The sequence below is a fragment of the Canis lupus genome, chromosome 24, assembly GCF_048164855.1.
Source record: "Canis lupus baileyi chromosome 24, mCanLup2.hap1, whole genome shotgun sequence".
NCBI classification, from domain to species: domain Eukaryota; kingdom Metazoa; phylum Chordata; class Mammalia; order Carnivora; family Canidae; genus Canis; species Canis lupus.
Window position 1 is genome coordinate 14,051,477 of NC_132861.1, and position 19,128 is coordinate 14,070,604.

Below are 19,128 nucleotides of genomic sequence, written 5' to 3' on the forward strand. Positions count from 1 at the left end.
GAGAGTGAAAGGGAGGCTATTAATAATTACTCCGAATTACAGGTGTAAACAGAGACTGTTCTGGGAAAACGAAGAAGATCAGTCTTGGAAGAAGGAGCAACGTGGGAGAAGGAGGTGGATGGTGGAGGTGCCCAGGGAAAGGCACTCCAGTGTGTTGGAGTAGAGTGAGGCACAGTGAGAAGAGGGGCTGCAGGTGGAGTGGGGCGTGAGGGTGGCAGCGTGATGGACCTATCCTGCCAACCAAAGAACTTTGACTTGGTCTGCCAGCATCTGGGGCCTGTGGAGCTTTTTCAGCAGGAGACCACCCGACCAGATTTGCATCTGACAATAGCTCTGGCAGGCATGTAGAAAAAGACCTGGAGGGGCACAGACTAGAGAAGAGAGCCACCAGATGGGAGGCTGGTGCTGAGGCTCATCAGGGGATGAATGGTCCCTGGTCTCAGGCAGCATGGGAGGGTAGGCTCAGAAGGAAATGGTTCCTTGAGATAATGCTGAGGGAGAGTGGACATTGCACAGAGGGTCAGGAGGTGAGGAACAGAAGAAATGGATGATGCTAAAGTTTCCAGACTGGGTGGCTAGCGGCTTCTGTTGTCCTTTCTCAGGGGTGGTGACAAGCAGAAAATGAGCTCAGCTGCTTGGCAGACTGAGATGACAGGGAGCAGATACAGGAAGCTGAATCTTGTAGGGGCCAAGTGCCAAGCCAAGAGGCCAGTCCAAAAGCTGAGTCATTGTGTCCTAAGGGGTCAGCCCAGAAGGGAAAGAAGGAGTCAAGGTGCCTCTTGGGGCCAGGTAAGCCCACGAAGGAGAAGTATTGAGCAGGTGGGCAGGGAGGCAGGTACCCAAGGGCAGATCCATCAAAGAACAGATAAGACACATCCCCTTTGGTTGGAGAAGTAGACTGGGTGGCAGGAAAGGTGAATCTGTAGGCAAGTCAACATAATAGAACTGGGTGATAGACGTTAAGGGGGGCATGTGATGTAGTGAGCACAGGGTATTATATGAGACTGATTAATCACTGACTCCTACCTCTGAAACTAATAATACATTATATGTTAATTAATTGAATTTAAATTAAAAAAAAGTGATCAGTGATTTTGGTGCCCAGAAGAGGAAGGAACTCAGCATAAATGAACAAATTGGCATTCTGTTTTGTCTACAAGGTGATTTTTTAAAATTATTGTTTTTTATTATGGTAAAATACACATAAATTAATTACATAAATTTATTACATTTTTTTTACTTTAAATGCTTTTTACTTTTTACTTTACTTTACTTTTACTTTTTACTTTAAATGCTTTTACTTAAAGCATTTTTAGGCATCCAGTTCAGTGACACTAAGTACATCTACATCGTTGTACAACCATCACCAGTATCTATACCCAAAACTTTTTCATCATCCTCAACAGAAATTCTGTCCTACTTAAATAGTTAACTATTCCTAGCTCCTCCCAGCTCCTGGTGACCACCATTCTACTTTCTGCCCCTATGAATTTGACTTCCCTAGGTACCTCATATAAATGGAATCGAACAGTATTTGTCTTTTCGTGACTGGCTGATTTCACTTACAAGTCTTCAGTATTCATCTGTGTTTGTAGCATGTAACAGGATTTCCGTCCTCTTTCAGGCTGAATAATACTCCACTGTAGGGGTAGACCAGTTTTGCTTATCCATTCATCCCTCAATGGCCACGTGGGTTATTTCTACATTACTTTTCAAATTAAGCAATCACACACTATTCTGGCCAAATGGTCTTATTGGGAAGAGGAGAGGAAAGATTCCAGGTGAATAATGGCATGTTCCTTTGGTCTCATTCATCCCATGGGCCCGCTGTGTTTCTGGGGACTTATGCACAGTTTCTCATTTAACTCCCCAACAACATGATGACATAGGGAACTTTTCCTTTGTATAACGAGGACACTGGAGCTTAGAGGGTTAAGAGCTTTTTCAGCATCACAAATGAACTGGACATCCTTGGTGGGGGGTGGGGAAGAGGGGATTCAACTGAGTGTTCTGATGCTCTCTCATTCTTTTTTTTTTTTCTTTTTAAAGTAATCTATGTGGGGCTCGAACTCAAAACCCCGAGATCAAGGGTTTCATACTCTATTGTGTCAGCCAGGTGCCCTGGATGCCCTAATTCTTAACTTGGGGCACTTGGGTGGCTCAGCAGGTTGAGTTTCCAGCTCTTGATTTCGGCTCTGTTCATGATCTCAGGGTGATGAGATCGAGCCCCATGTCAGGCTCTGTGCTCAGCACAGAGTCTGCTTGTCACTCTCTCTCTGCTACCCCCTCACCTCCCTCACTTGTGCTCTCTCTCTCTTTCTCTCAAATAAATAAATGTATAAAATCTTTTATGGAAAAAAAATCTTTTATGAAAATATTGTCATAGAAATATGTCGCTTAAGCTTTAAAAACATTCAATCTATTTACTTTTTGAAATAGTTACACACGTGTGTGATTCAAAACCCAAAAAGTGTAAAAAAGAATACAGTAAACATTCCCACTTCCATCTTGCCCCCCCCCCCCCAACTCACACATTCCCACTTCCTCAATCCTGGCATTATGATCTGTTTCTTGTGTATCTCACAGGAGTTTCTTTATACTAAATATATTTTGGAATTTTTGCTTCTGTTCAGCATTGCCATGCTGGGCTATTTTAATAGAGTATTTTTTAGAAAGAAGAAGTGGAAGCCACGCCTTTTTCTCTCAACTGATGACAAAGCTTGAACATTTCAGGAAACTCCCAGGTGGTCACTACCTCTCAACTAGGTGCCCTGGCTAGGCTGATCAAGGTCAAGTGGCAAGGAGGTTTAGTGGGTGCTAAGATACAAATTTGGCAGTAAAAATCACAAGTTAGGGCTACATTTTTACTATACAAAGTCCAAACACACAGTTAAAGTCCGGTAAAATGTATAGGAAAGACACCCTGAGGAGTTTGTGAGGGAGAGAGCATGATGAAAGAAGCAGCTCTCTCCATGGGAAAAAAAACCCTAAAGACATAAAAAAGAAAATCAGAGTTCTGATTGGGGAAGTACGATGTTGAAGTAAAACTTGAGAGTTTTTAGACCCAGAGGGTGTTATATTTTCTTTTTTTTCTTTTCTTTTGATGAACTTTCTCATGAGAATGGAGCAAAAGCTGAGGTGACCATGGGAATTTCCCAGCCGACGAGAGTCAGAGAAGCAGCAGAGCATCAGTGAGTGCTTTGGGAGCCTTGTGTTGGGGGATTGTGTTGATTAGAGAAGATAAACACCTCAATGGATCAGAATTATTTTATTCTTAATTGCTCCGGATTTGGACCTCCTGTCAAGCGTAGGTGTGTATCCGTTTGGGTTCACAGAGTAACAAGTCTTTACTCAGCACTTACTATTCTTTGGCAGGCCTTGGGGGAAGAGCTCTCCAAACAGATAGATGAGGTTCCAGTTCTAATGGAGCTCACTGAGAGGAGGGGATCCAGTGACAGCAGGGGGGTGACTGTGTGAGGGAGGGAGAGAGTTCCGGAGACGAGGAACACCCAGGGCGAACCCTTATAGGTGGCCTGGAGCTTGCTGGTGTTTGAGGAACAAAATGGAGGCACATGTGATACGAACACAGTGAATGAGGGAGAGGGGTATGAGATGAAACTGGAAGATAGAAAGGAGAAGAAGGAGGAAGAGGAGGAGGAAGAGGAGGAGGGGTGCATAACTGAAGTATCTGCTTCTTAAGTGCCAGGTGCTGTTTTAAGTACTATACAAGTATTAATTCTCAAAAGATGTCAGATGGGTATATTGTTATACCCATTTTACAGAGAAAGAGGTTTTTCTTTAACAATTAGTTACAAGATGAAATTATGTTACTCTTTGAGATTTTTCCAACTTTTCCTTTTGGATCAGATGACCTGACTCTCTAGGAGCATTTTTTTTTTTTTTGAGAACCTTGAGAAAGAAACAATCTTTCTCTTCTCTGAACCCTTGTAATACTGTAAATCACACAATTGGCACTTGTCACCTTTAAAGTTGTTTGTATACATGTCTTGTCTCTCAGTGAGGTAACAGACTCTTTGAAGGCAGGACTGTCATTCCCTGAGCTCTGCCACAAGCCTTCACAAATAGCAGGTATTCAAGGATAGGTACTGACATACAAAAGTGCAATTCAGATACACACTGTTGAATAATTGTGTGGCCAGGCAGACAGTGTTCATATCCGAGGTTGTCAGTGTGCTCTACACTTTATGGCTCTATTTCTCTCTGTTCTGCAATTTGCATAGAAGAAAGGGATGGGGCTCATGAGAGCATTTGGAAGCGTATCCTCTTCTCAAGGTAAGTTCAACAACTTTTGAGTTTTTCCAAACAGCTGAGATAATTGTGTCTTCCTTCTCAGCATCTGGGTAGTCAGGCCCTGCTTAATGAAGAGCTAAATATACGAAGAAAATATTCTAGACCTCAAGGTTTTCTCCCCAGTTGTGAACCTGTAAGCTTGATGTCTCCTTGAAATTCTCTGCCATGTTTGGTTTCAACAAATTGCTGGACTGGGAATCCAAATTGATATTATGATGAATAGGAACAAAGAGCCTTTTAAGGTTCACTGATTCTACCTCTCAGTATTGATGGATTTGACGGTAGAGATCTCAGAGGCTACAACCTTTGCTGACGTCTCTGTGGGTCCGATTGTCCCCCTTGGCATTCCTCACTCATCTTCACAGACTCCCTGCAACGCACCTGCACCTCGTGCTGAAGCCTTAGACATGTGCTGCTCTCGCAGGGCCGGTGCATGAGACTCTCCCTCTGCCTGGAGGCCACTGCCCTCCCGTCTCTACCGCTATTCATCCTGTTCTTCTGGATTGCAATGCTGTCCTCAGCTTGTGCCCACTGTGAGCAGAGCTCTTCTCACCCCCTCTGGGAGCTGCCAGCACTTCTTCATTTACTCAGTGCTTTTCCAGAAATGCAGTCATCTGTCTACTCCAATGGCCTGGGTGCTTCCCAAGGGTGCAGAATTCTCTTATTCATCAGTAGGTGACCAATAGATATTTGTTTTTTGTTTTTTGTTTTTTTGATATTTGTTTTAATGAACAAATGAACTCACATTTCAGATTTCAATGGAGTATCACAGGACTGTACCTTTTTAAAACCTAGATTTAAATGACAAAGTCTTAGATCTATTAGCTATATGCCATCCTGCCCAACAAATCAAAGTCGTGCATCCTTTGTGTAGATGACTCAGCTTTACTCATCAGCATTAGAAGTCAGCCTTGAAAAGTAAGTCACTGATTTGTTGATTCAAACCGACAGAGAACATTACTGTTTTCATTAACATCTACCTATGAATAACAGGACAATGTTAATGCCACTAAGAAATTGAGTCATTTGACTGGCAATGGGCAGGGTAAAGAAGGGGAGAGATCATGGGGTTTGCAAGCCACAGTTGTGTGGGGTGGCTCCTGGCTCTGCACTGGCTGGGCAAGGCCATGGCCAGTGTGGTTAAATGAGCACAAAATGATTGAGCTCCAAGGGCACTGGGAGGGTTACATTAGAAAATGTATCTAAAGTGCTAATTGGGTACTTGGCACATAGCAGAGGCTCGCTAATTTGGAGAGAGTAAACTGGCAGGCTAGGCTGAGCGCTGTATGCGCCCACTCTGATTTTTAAAATACTGACTTCGAGTGGTCATTCAAAGCTCTCCAGTTTGCATCAAGTGCCAGGCACTGTTCTCAACATGTCTCCACGTTTTATCTTTGCTGCACCCCTCTGAGGTAGACATAACTATTACCTTTATTTTCCAGATGGAGAAACTGAGGAAAAGAAATCTCTATTTGAATATATTTCATAACTAAAGCCTACATGTGGGTCTCAAAGGAATCAGTGCCTCTCATCCTACCTTATTATACCAGAATCAAAATGAGGCACTTTTACCTGAGCTGGTATAGCAGAGTGGATGCAAATGTGGCCTTGGCAGCCAGGTTCAAATCCTGGTTCCGTTGCTTACTAGCTGCAAATTTCCGTGCAAATCTAGGAAAGCTAGCTCTGTGCCTCAGTTTCCCAACCTAGATAATGGAGATAATAATAGCACTTACCTCGCTGGATTGTTGTGAGGATTTGATAAGTTGTTTCGTGCATAAAAAAGTCCTCAGGAAACATTACCATCATGTTGTCTTACCCCCCATCTTACCTCCTTCTCCTTACTTCCTTCCCCACGCCACCACAGGCAAAATTTTGTTTATTTATGCTAGCTGGTACAAACCCAAATGCCTTCAGGGAGAAGAGAAATAACAAGCAGTACACAAGCATGCCTCATTCCATTGCTCTTCACCTTTGTTGTGGTTCACAGACATTGTGGGTTTTTATTTTGAAGGCTTGTGGCAATCGTGTGTCCAGCCATTCTTCCAACATCCTGTGCTTACTACATGTCTGTGTGTCACATTTTGCTAGTTCTTGCAATATCTCAGAGGTTTTCATTATTATATCTCTTACGGTGCTTTCTGATCTTATTTACTTATTATATTTTTATCCTCATTCTTTTCTTTTTTTTTTTTAAAGACTGTATTCATCTTGAGAACAGAAAAATAGCGCAAGGGGGGCAGAGGGAGAGGGAGGAGCAGGTTCCCTGCTGAGCAGGGAGCCTGATGCAGGGCTCCATCCCAGGACCCTGGGATCATGACCTGAACCAAAGGCAGACGCTTAACCGACTGAGCCACCCAGGTACCCTGTGTGACCAGTGATTTTGCAATCACTTTGTAATTGTTTTGGGGTGCCAAAGACTGCACCCATAAATGTATGTGTTCCAGCTGCTTAGGTTGTTCTCCATTCTCTTTCCCTTTCCTCAGACCTCTCTGTTCCCTGAGAAACAATATTGAAATTAGGCCAATTGGTAACCCTACCGTGGCCTCTAAGTGCTCAAGTGAAAGAATAAGTCACATGTCTCTCACTTTAAATCAAAGCTAGAAATGATTAAGCTTAGTGAGGAAGGCATGTTGAAAGCTGAGATAGGCCAAAAGCTAGGCCTCTTGCATCAAACGTTTAGCCAAGTTGGGAATGCAGAGGAAACAATCTTGAAGGAAATTAAAAGTGCTATGTTACGAATGATATGTAAGTGAAACAGTTTCACTGTTGATATGGAGAAAGTTTGAGGGGTCTGGGTAGAAGATCAAACCAGCCACAACCTTCCCTTAAGCCAAAACCTAATCCAGAGCAAGGCCCTAACTCTCTGTCATTCTATGAGGGCTGAGAGCAGTGAGGAAGCTGCAGAGGAAAAGTCTGAAGCTGGCTGAGGTTGCTTCATGGGGTTTAAGGAACGAAGCCAACTCCAGAATATAAAGTATGAGGTGAAGCAGCAAGGGCTGGTGTAGAAGCTGCAGCAAATCATCCATAATTATCTAACTAAGGTAGTAATGAAGGTGGCTACACTCAACAACAGGTTTTCAATATAGACAAAATAGCCTTCTATTGGAAGAAGATGCCATCGAGGATTTTCAGAGCTAGAGGAGAAGTCAGTGCTTGGCTTCAAAGCTTCTTGTCAGCAGCTAATGCAGCTGGTGACGTGAAGTCAGTGTTTGCTGACCATCCTGAAAATCCTAGGACCCTTCGAATGATGCTAAATGTACTCTCCCTGTGCTTTATTACATGACACAACAAAGTCTGAATGATAACACATGTGTTCATAACACAGTTTACTGAATATTTGAAGCCCACTGATGAGCTCCACTGCTGAGAAAAATGATTCTTTTAAAAATATTACTTCTCATTGACAATGCACCTGGTCACCCAGGAGCTCTAATGGAGATGTGCAATGAGATGAATGTGGTCTTCATGCCTGCTGACACAATATCCATTCTACAGCCCACAGATCAATGACTCATTTAGACCCTCAGGTCTTATTCTTCATTTTATTATTGTTATTATTTTTAGTATTTTTGTCTTGGGTTGAGGACTGACTTTTAATAGATTGCAGTGAGAGAGCTGCTCTGCTATGTCTGAAACCCTGAAGGTCTTATATTTTAGTAAATACATGTGGTAAGGTTATAGGCACAGAGAGTGATCCCTGTGATAAATCTGGGTGAAGCAAATAAAACCTTTCTGGAAAGGATTTGCCATTCTACATGCTTTGAAAACATTCATGGTAGAGGGCAAACTATCCACATCCACAGGAGTTTGGAAGAAGTTGGTTCCCAACCTCACAGAGGACTTGGAGGGGAGGGGTTCAGGACGTCAGTGGAGGCAGTAACTACAGATGTGCTAGAAACAGCAAGAGAACTGGAATTAGAAGTGGGGTCTGAAGATGGGACCACATTGCTGCCATCTCATGATCAAACTTGAACGGATGAGGGGCTACTTTTCATGGATGAGCAAAGAAAATGTTTTCTTGAGATCAAGTCTATTCCTGGTGAAGATGCTGTAAAGATTGTTGGGTTGACCACAGAGGCTTTAGAATAATGCATCAATTTAGCCGATAAAGCAGCAGCAGAGTTTGAGAGGTCTGACTGTTTTGAAAAAAAGTTCCACTGTGGGTAAAATGCTATCAAATAGCATCACGTGTTACCCAGAAATCATTCATGAAAGGAAGAGTGGGTCAATGTGGCAAACTTTATTATCTTCTTTTAAGAAATTGCTGCAGCCACCAACCTGATGAGTCAGCAGATCAACACTGAGGCAAGACCCTCCACCAGCAAATGGATTAGGACTCACTGAAGGTTTGGACGACAGTTCACATTTTGTAGTAATAAAGTATTTTTTAAGTTGAGGTAACACACATTGCTTTTAGACGTAATGCTATTGCACTTAGAAGACTACATTATAGTGTAAACATAACTATTTTATGTACTGGGAAACCCCAACATTAATTTGACTTGCTTTATTGCAATATTTGCTTTATTATGATGGTCTGGAACTGAACCCACAATATCTCCATGGTTTGCCTGTATGAGGTGACATGTGGTCAACTGGAGATAAGATGGGAGTAGAAAAAATAAAGTGGCTTGCAAGGACATTACAGGATTGTGTAAAACTATTCAAATGAAAAAAATTTTAAAATACTGTGGGACCAACTAGGCTAAGCTTGGCCCTAGTTTGTTTACTTGCTTGGTCTTTGAAGTTATTTGGGTATATTTTATAGTTTACACACTCAGAAAGTCCCAAAAGAAGTCCATTTGTTGTACACACCCATCTCTCTCGAGGTGCAGTGAAGGTCTCTGTAAAGCTGATATAGCTGCAGGTAAAAACTGGGTTCTAAGCCCAGATGACCCCTCCTAAGCTCTGGGTACCAAAGGGCTGTGTTTCAGTCAAATCTTTTTTTTTTTTTTTTTTAAGATATTTCCTTTTTTTTAAGATTTTATTTTTTATTTGAGAGAGAGTAAGTGAGCATGAGCAGGTGGAGTAGCAGGCAGAGGGAGAGAGAGAGGCAGAGTGAAGGAGAGAGAGAGAAACAGATTCCCTGCTGAGTAGGGAGCTGGATGCAGGACTTGATCCCAGGACTCTGGGGTCAGGACCTGAGCCAAAGGCAGATGCTCAACCACAGTCACCCAGGTGCCCCTTTAGTCAAATCCTAACTATATTACATATTGTTAAAAAGTACCCAATTACGGTACCTAGCATATAGAAGAATCTCTTTTTGTACTGTGCCTCCCCAGTAAACTTTAAGCTGGGGAGACAAGGCATTGTGAAATTCTGCAATTAGGATCTATGACATCCCTTATGGATTTTAAGGTTATGATATCCCCTAGACACAACTCTTGGTAATTCTATAAGGAATCCATTTTAAAAAGGCCTGTTCTTATGTAAAGCTGGTGGCCTCTGTTCCTGTGACATTTTAGGATTCACGGACAAAGTGGCATGGGCAGTGTAGATGGAGGGCAGGGCTCAAATTCTTGTACATTAGACCTGTTTCCTGGAACAGAAGAGTAAATGGGGGAGAGCAGGATTACAACAGGCATTTATCTAAATAGGCAAGACAGGGTCTGCCAGTGTGGTGACACTGGTAGGCCCTGGGGGTCTAAGCAGAATAGAACATAGAAAGAATTCAGGTGCATGATACTTCCAAGTGTAGGAAGGGAGACCGGGAGACAAGCACTCCGAGTACCTGAGTGTGTGGTGGTGAAAAGCCGGGTCCAAAGCACTGGCTTGGGTATCAGGGCAAATAGGGAGGGCCCCAGCTTACACGGTGGTAGGTGTTTGGAGAACCAAGCCAGCTACTATGGGACTTGGCTATATTCTATTTGCAATTTTTTTCCCCAAGCAAGCTTATAATGGAAATCACTATGGAAACGGCATTCATGTACCAGAAATTGTTTTGCACCTAAATTTTGTTTGCTTTGTGTTTTGAATGCTTTGAACCTATTAGGTAAGGCATATCTGATTTTGGAGCTTTATCTGAATTCAGGCCCTCAGCCACACTGAAACGGGGAACCTGAAAAAAAAAATACCCCATCGCTGCAGCTCGCATCACAATTGCGAAATATTACAAGCTTTCTAATATAATAAAGTTATTCTGCTAACTTGAACTACTTTCTCAAATAGGAAGAAATAAAGCTAAGCTTCCTGACATGAACAGGATGCAATGATGTATTTTATAAAAGTAGAAAAGAGGAACTGTACCCCTAGCTGACCCTGCTTAAGGGTTTCTCACAGGACATTTTTCTCACTCGGGAGACTTCTTGTCTATGGCAACATCATCATCACTGTTGGGTTGAGATCTTCTCTGTTTTGCAACTCAACTTTCAGAACAAATATATTTAGGTGCTATATTTATAAACATATTCTAAATTTACGGCCAACAGGGAGGCGGGAAGGCAGCTTGGCCCCCGCTCCCCATCACTTATCTTTCTTCCTAATTGAGGGAGCTAAGTATATAGTTTCTTTTTTGTCTTTCGCTAAGTTATGGTGCTTTGACCCAGGTGATTCACCCACTACAGGTCAAAGACCCCACAGACCACCTGGTATTTTGTTAAGCGCTGGGGATGTCGGGTTACCCGGTTATTTTAACCGTAACAGAGGCAGGTTTCCTCCCACCCCACCCAGAATTATCCAGATCACCTCCGTTTCATGTTTGAGCAGTGGGGACCAGCTGTCCCCTCGCCCTTAGCAGAGGCTGGGGCTCAGTCCTTCTCCGGGCTCAGCCAGGTCGCCGCCGCCGCCCCCGCTGCCCTCGGGGCTCCCGCGCCGCTCGAGCAGCCTGGGCTCTGCCGGGGCCCGGGCTCTAGGACCGCGAGGGACGCGGGCGGGAGGCGGGGTCTGGCCGAGCGCGGGGTGGGGCCGCGCCGGAGTCCCCCAGCTCGCGCGCCCCGGGGTCGGAGTCGTGCGCGGCGGAGTGGGCGGGGCGCGCGGCGGGTGGGCGGGGCCGCGCGGGCGGTCGGCGGGGTGGGCGGGGCGGGCGGGGCGCGCGGCGGGTGGGCGGGGCCGCGCGGGCGGTCGGCGGGGCGGGCGGGGCGCGCGGCGGGTGGGCGGGGCGCGCCGCTGGGCCGCGCAGCTGCCGGGCAGGCCGGGCTTTAGGGCCTCGGCGGAGCCCGCTCGCCGCGCGCAGGGCGGGGTGTCGTGGCGGGCGGCTTCGCGGGCAGGCGCGGGCCCCGAGGCAGCGGCTGCGCCCTGCGCCGGGGAGGAGCCGGGGGCGGGCGGGCGAGCGGGCGGCAGGCGGGGACTGGGGCCCGAGGCGGGGAGTGCCGGAGCGCCGGCGGCGACGAGGGCAGCGGCGGCAGAGCAGGCTCGGTGCGTGGGTCCGCGGCGGCTCGGGGTCCGCCCGCGGGCTGCGGTGCGAGCGGGCGGCCCGGCTCCTCTCCTCCCCCGCCCGCCGCCGCCGCCGCCGCCGCTGTGATTGGGTGGAAGATGGCGTTGGGCGGATGGAAATCCTAATGACAGTCTCCAAATTCGCCTCCATCTGTACCATGGTAGGTGCGGCGGGAGGGCAGCGCGGGCGGCCGGGACGCGGCCCTCGTCCCCGCCCCTCGCCCCTCGCCTCTCGCCCCTCGCCCGGGCGGCCCGCGGGGCCTAGCGCGGGGCCGGCGGCTCGGGCCCGGGCGGGGGCGGTTGGACGGCGGCGGGCGCGGGGGCTCGGCTGTTCCCGGGGAGCGGGGAGGCGGCGGTCGGCGCCCCCGGCCTCCGCTGCCCGAGTCTCCCCCTCCCCCGCGCCGGGCCGGAGCCGCGAGGCGCACCCCGAGCTGTGGGCTGGCGGGCGGCGGGCGGCGCGCGGCGCGGGCCCGGGCCCGGGCTGGGCTTGGAGTGGGGGACGCCGAGCAGCGCCTCCCGGTGCGCGGAGCGGGGGGGCGGCGGGGCCGGGGCCGGGGCCGGGGCCGGGGCCGGGGGCGGCGGGGGTCCGGGCGGGAAGGCAGGGTCTCATTCCTGCCGGGAGAGGACGGAAGTCAAGTGCAGATTTCCTCCGCGCGCCTCTGCGAGGCCGAGGCTCCCGCCCGCTGCCTGGGGGAAGGGGGTGTGTGTGAAGGTGGAAACTTTAAATAAGTGCTGTTGAATTTTTTCCCCATTTTCTTACGCTCCCGGAGCGGCGAGCTCTCCGCTTTCCTCCCGCGTGTCCAGGTGGCGGTCTTGTCTTTGCAAATCCACGTTAATCTTGGAAACAGCTTAAGCTTCCCCGGTCGATTGTTTACTTTAATCCGCCAGGCGCATCTGCGTGTAGCTGGAAGGGCTCCTCTACGGGGACTGACTGCAAGCGTGGCTGTTTGGTTTCGTTGGGGCTTTTAAATACACTTTCGGGGAGAAGTGCTAATGCCTGTTGCAAAGTCCCGAATTAATTAAAGCCGAACGTGAGTGCGTTTAGTCTTGGTGTTTTCGTGATTGGGGGTGGGGTGGCGTGGGGTGGGCGCCCAGGAGGGCCACAGTTTCTCCGCACGATGGGGCACATTCGTTTCATTAGCTCCTTAGGTGCTTACGTCTAGGGATCATAATTCTGAGCCCTCACAGAGAAAAGTTATTCTTTGCAGTATGGGCCTACAGATTGTTATTAGAATGTCTGAAACCTTTCCTTCTGCTCTTCTGCCCCTTTTTGTGCGCTCCGTTGCCTAAGGAGATTCCCCAAGCCCTATTCGATTTGAGGGTAGGGTGGTACGTTTTATGTGCCTTTCTTTAAGGAGTGGTGAATCAGAGTGGAAGGAAGGATGCTTTAGAAGCAGATTCTATACTGCACTCTGAGGAACAGTACAAAAAAATGGCTGAAGTCAGGTGGGATTAAAATCTACAGTCTTAAAGAAATCACGTTCAGGAGTGAGTCACTGAAGAATCCATTTCCCCAAAAGGATGTTTGTTCTTTCTTGCAATGTACGTTTTAGGAAAGCATTGATATTAAAGGACTGTATTAATAAACGATTCCCTGGGATCATTTGGATGAATTATTTTTAGATATGCCAATTACTATCTTAGTCTGTTTCAGAAGGAATGTGATAATTAATTCTTTGAAAGTGATAATGTTTCCAGATTGCTGAGCTATACAGATTGTCTGGTCATAGTTCATTGTCAAAGTCTATTGCTTCAGGAGTGATGTGTTTTACACTTTACTGACCGTTCATTCATTCAAGTATATAAGGTGCATACTTAGCCCTTGCTAAGGGCAAGAGACTGGCTGATGCTGGGGAAATAATAGTGATCAAGGCGGTCCCTGCTTTCATGGTGTTGATGATCTCGTTGAGGGACACAAACAGTATTCAGGTAAACATATTAATAAATATAAATGCTCTAATTAGATTAGGAAAACGAGGAAGAGATTTGCCAAGTCAAACGCTGAGTAAGGGATTCTAACCTGAAGAATGTCAGACTTCAAAGCTCTTTCTAGGGCTTCCACTGAAGTGCATTAATTGCATGTGGTGTGTGTATATTGTTGGTGAGTAAGGAAACATCAGTGCCTGGTCCAATAAGATTGTTCCAAAACCAGTGTTAGAATCGGATGTATCTATATTCGTATTTGAATAAATTCTGATGCGCTCCCAAAATAATGCTGTGTATTTCAAAGTAATCTGTAATCTTATTCTTTAAAGAAGACTGCAGGGACCTGGGTGGCGCAGCGGTTTAGCGCCTGCCTTTGGCCCAGGGCGCGATCCTGGAGACCCGGGATCGAATCCCACGTTGGGCTCCCGGTGCATGGAGCCTGCTTCTCCCTCTGCCTGTGTCTCTGCCTCTCTCTTTCTCTCTCTGTGTGACTATCATAAAAAAAAAAAAATAAATAAAATAAAATAAATAAAAAAAAAAAAAAAAAGACTGCATCCCATCCTAAGAGTTACAAAATTGACAGTCAAGAAAAGTAAAGGTATTTACCTTTATGCCTTTGTAGATGCTATTTTGGTAGGCTTGAACACTCCTCCTTCGCTTCTTGTCTGGTGAGTGCCTACCTGTCTCTTAAGCTGGTAGCCTTACCTGAATAATCCTACCCCTGTCCATCTCTACCCTCCATCCCCCGCATATGATTTCACACAGTTTTTGTAATCTCAGTAGCATTTATCATACTTGCTGTGTTGTAAATTTTTCTCTTATTAGACTGTGAAGGCCTTAAAGGGAAGGACTAGTGCTTATTTCTGCAGTTTGGTGGATCACTAACTTCTGCAAATGCTAGAACAATTTCCCAGAGCCCTTTATTTCGCCTACCCGTCTGCGGAAGCCTGTTCAGCATGGATGAGGCTGGGAGTGGCAGGGAGGAGGGGCTGGTCCTAAAGAGAATGATTCTGCTTCTCAGAGAATCAGCATCTGTGAAAATATTTAATGATGAATTGGAGTTTTATTCTAGGAAATAGTGAAGTTTACTTAACTTTTTCATTTGTCAACATAAGGTATCTGGGCAAATTGGCAATACCTTCATTGGATTAAGTAACTGTTAAAAACAAATCTTTTCAGGAACATCTTATTCTAGGTCACTATTGTTCTGCTAACATGTGAAAATCTGTTTTTCTTAAGTTAGTGTTATAGCCTGACCTGAATGATTCTGTTTAGATTTATAGGGATTAAGTTTGCAAAGAAACCTCTAGAAATGTCTCCTTATTTGTCCATGAAATAATATATTTTCAGTATCACACGGTATCTGTTTTGCCTTTGAGGTAGCTTCAGATATCACATAGTAGTTACCTAATATTAAATAGTGTACTTAATAATTGTGAAATGATGGGAAAAGTGGCTGGATACATACAGAGGGGCCTAGGTTTGGAAATTGCCGTGGGAATTGGAGAGCAGTTTGGGTGGCCTAACTAGAAAGTTATAATGTGGGTCATGGCTGTTACTTGGAAGCAGGTGCTCTTAGCACAGTGGTAGGGGCTGCCTAATGATTGTTAATGCCAACTGGCACCATTACATCCCTTCCTGTTTGGGTTGTAGAAGTCATGGCTGGGAAGAGATTGTTGAGAAAGGGGATTGGATAAAGGAGAAATTGTTCTACTAGGAGTGGTAGATCCTGGGGTGGCCCTGGTCTGGCTGCTTGCCCACTCCCAGTCACAGCAGGGGAAGTAGAGCCATTAGAACATGGAGAGGTCAAGGCCACAAGTCAGCTCTCCGTGGGTCTGACAGATTTACTTCTTAAAAGCCTATATCTAACACACAGCACCCTATACATAGTAGCTCTTAAACTACTTACTGGAGGAAAGTCACAGGTGAAGCTGGCTGTTTATCTTTAGTTTTGAGTCTCATTGGGGTCACTCAGTGAGAGTTAACATGTGTGTAATGTCAGTGTAATTTATCATCACTCCAGAAAAAAAGGAAAGAGAGGAAGAACCCTCAAAGCCTGTGCCCTGTTGATTGCTCCCAGGGGTGGGTGGTGGGTGTGGATATGGGTGTGTGTGCACTCTGGTCTCCTTTCATGCAGCCTGAATATTGTATTTAATAATAAAATGCTTTGTTCCTTCTCAGGAAATAGGATGGATGTAATTCTTTTATTAGTAAAATAGTTAAGTTTTTATTACTATTTTATTAGTAAAATTGTGCTGCTTTGATAGGAACATTCAAAGTGAGTTGTTACTGTTCTACTAATTTTTGCTGTTTTTACCATAAATGTTAATTTTAGGCAGGAAAAGTTCAAAAAGGAGTATTTTTTTTTAATGTAAATGGTTAAATACTGATAAGGAATGTTTGAGCATGTGTTTGAGGAGGCTTAGTGGAGAGAACATTTAAAGTAAGTGTTATAAAAGTTTTATTTAAGCCTGCTAATCTGATTTTGGCTGAAATACATTTTGGTTATTAAAAATGATACATTTTCATAGGCAATTTGGAAAATATTCTGTAAAAAGCATTTGAAAACTCTTAAGCAAAAAAGAAAATACCTCCTGGAGCACATTTTGTCTTTTTAAAAAAACTTAATTGAGCTTATACCCTAGATAAAATTTTATGTTTCAGTTTTCCCTATGAATGATTATCTTGCTAGTTTTTAAATTTGTACAATTGTAGGATAAGCATGGGTAGTTAAATGATTAAAATGATAATAAGGCAAGATTGTTAACTCAGAGAGAGGTATAGTGATAGGCTACTAGGTTGTTGACAGGTTATTTTATTGATCATTAGAGGATAAAGTCATATAGTTAGTAGAAATGGAATTTTGTAAAAGATAATGGGTTTATTCTAATCTTAGGCACTTATTAGTTTTCACAAAGGTAAGACCATTGGGATTTGAAACTTTTAATATGCTTGAAAAGTATAGTTTTAAGTATCATATGCAAATGTGTGGAATGTCTATAAAGACTGGTTTTATTTTGTATCATGTGGTTTTGCTTACCTTCTATTTCTGACTAATCTTTTTATAATAGATCTCAGAGCAGGTTAATTATTTACCCTACCATGATCCATGTGGCTAGTTCAGTCAGACTTATTCATAACATGTCTTGTTGTCTTATTTGATTCCAGGCTTTTGACTAGGCCCCCAAAGATGGAAAACCTCCATTTTGTTACTTGCAAGTTTCTTTCTTCCTGCCTTTGAAATCATTTTTATTCTAGTTCTGAAACTTTTACTGTCTCAGAAAAGCTGATTTAAGCACTTGTTTACTTAGTAGCATTAATTTTTTTCCAGAAACCTTCATTTTTCCAGATTTAGTCTAACCAAAAATCTAATTTAGATTTTGTTAGTAACTTAATTCCAGAAACTTAATTTTTAATTTTTTTTTTTTAAGATTTTATTTTTATGTATTCATGAGAGACAGAGAGAGAGAGAGAGTGCGCCAGGGACACAAGCAGAGGGAGAAGCAGGCTCCATGCAGGGAGCCCGATATGGGACTCAATCCCGGGACTCCAGGCTTATGCCCTGGGCAAGCGAAGGCAAGCGCTAAACCACTGAGCCACCCAGGCATCCCAATATTGAATATTTTACTATGTATCTTACAGCATGATACATTAAAAAGAACAGTTGGACCAGAAGATAAATTCGCATTTTGACATTTAGCTCTGTATATATATGGGAAAATGTCTTAAAATTTTCTTAGTTGATTTTTCTCATCTGTGAAATAAAGGGATTAGATTAGACAGTTTAATAAATATTTCTTGTGTGTTTGTTTCCTTCAAGATCTAAAACTGAATACTTTGATTCCTAAGAGTGTATCAGTTATTATTGATGTCATCATTATTTTGGAAGCTCTAATCATGTTTTATCTATTAATTTTTTTCTTCTTCCTTTTTGACCACCCCTCCGCCCCCACCTGTAGCCCTACAGCTGCCAATCTGTTCTCTGTATCTATGAGTTTGATGTTTTTTGTTTTTGTTTTTTTAAGAGTCCATGTATGAGAGATCATACAGTATTTGTCTTTCTCTGTCTGATTTACTTCACATAACATAATACCCTCTAGGTCCATCCATGGTGTTGTGTATGGCAAGATTGCATTCTTTTTTCTGGCTGAGTAATATTCTGTTTTATGTACGTACCATAATTTTTTTTATTAGCCATTCATCCATTGGTTGATACTTAGGTCGCTTCTGTGTCTTGGCTATTGTAAACACTGCTGCAGTGAACACAGAGGTGCGTATATCTTTTTGAGTTAGTGTTTTCATTGTCTTCAGGTAAACACCCAGAAGTGGAATTGTAGGATCATATAGTAGTTCTAGGTTTAATTTTTTTGATAAAACTTCATACTGTTTACCATAGTGGTACCAATTTACATTTCCACCAATATTGCACAAAGGTTCCCTTTTACTTATTTCTTATATTTTTGCTAATACATTCTAACAGGTATGAGGTTGTACCTTATTGTGGTTTTGATTTGCATTTCTTTGAAGATTAATGATGAGCATCTTTTCATATATCTATTGGCTGTGTGTCTTTGGAAAAATGCTTGTTCAGATCTTTCGCCCATTTACAAAATCAGATTTTTTTTTTTTTTTGGTAGTGAGCTGTATGAATGGGTTCTTTGTATCTTGGATATTAGTCCTTTACCAGATAATGATTTGCAGATATTTTCCCCATTTAGTAGGTTGCATCCATTCATGTTTTAGGTAATATAAAGAGTGTGGAATTATATATAAATATGAGTTATGCCTATTTCACAGTTTTGTTCATGGACAATTACAGTCAGAAGTAAAAATATATTTCTTCCTGTAAAAGCATTTAGTGGAGGTTAGTGATACTGCCATTTTATTTATTAATAGGCTAATCTATGTAACTACTTATATTTGAAAATTTTTTCTTTTCTAATACCATCTAAAATAATTTTGAATTGGTGCCCTTTTTTGAGATTCTGTATTTGTTTCCTTAGGTGTGAGTGTGACCTTGGACAATTTAATTTCTGTGCCATGGTTTCCTCATCTGTAAAATGGGTGTAAAATGATACCTGGTTCATAGTAATCACTCTATAACCGTGGTGGTGGTTCTTTATTACTCCTCTACACTGATTTGCTCCCCTCAGTGTGGAAAGAACTCTTTGGCACTACTAATTAATGTTAGCTCAACAAATATTAGTAAGTAAAACTGAAATTTATTTTATGAAATGCAAATATTGCAGTTCATTTTCATTACAAGAAACAGCCCATTAGTAGTATATGCCTCTGGAAGCACAGATTTATTTTGAAGTGGATTAGATATAAACCAAGAATGGAGCATTTGTCTTTCTCTTTTAGGTTGTAGAAAGATTTTACTCCTTTTGTTTGGAAATAAAAGTCTAATTTGGGACACCCTCAAACATGTTTTAGAAGTTTAGATAAGTTGGGAATATTACTTTTAAAAGAAAAATCTTGCCTTATTTTTTGTACTAGAAAAAAAATACCTCAACTTTT

At 43.6% G+C, this 19,128-nt stretch overlaps 1 protein-coding gene across 4 annotated transcripts in view; it reads left to right on the forward strand.

The window, feature by feature from the left end:
• Positions 1–19,128, forward strand: part of USP12 (ubiquitin specific peptidase 12) — a 145,929-nt gene that overhangs the window by 46,014 nt on the left and 80,787 nt on the right. The window contains exon 1 of one of the 4 annotated variants that reach the window (XM_072795685.1): positions 11,671–11,843. The exons of 1 other annotated variant lie outside the window; for it this stretch is intronic. In XM_072795685.1, the coding sequence (XP_072651786.1) occupies positions 11,796–11,843 (48 nt within the window). In that variant the 5' untranslated portion in view covers positions 11,671–11,795. Of the gene's footprint in view, positions 1–11,670; positions 11,844–12,594; positions 12,714–13,554; positions 13,612–19,128 lie in introns of those variants that run through there. 2 more of the 4 variants (XM_072795689.1, XM_072795686.1) reach the window with 2 other exon arrangements.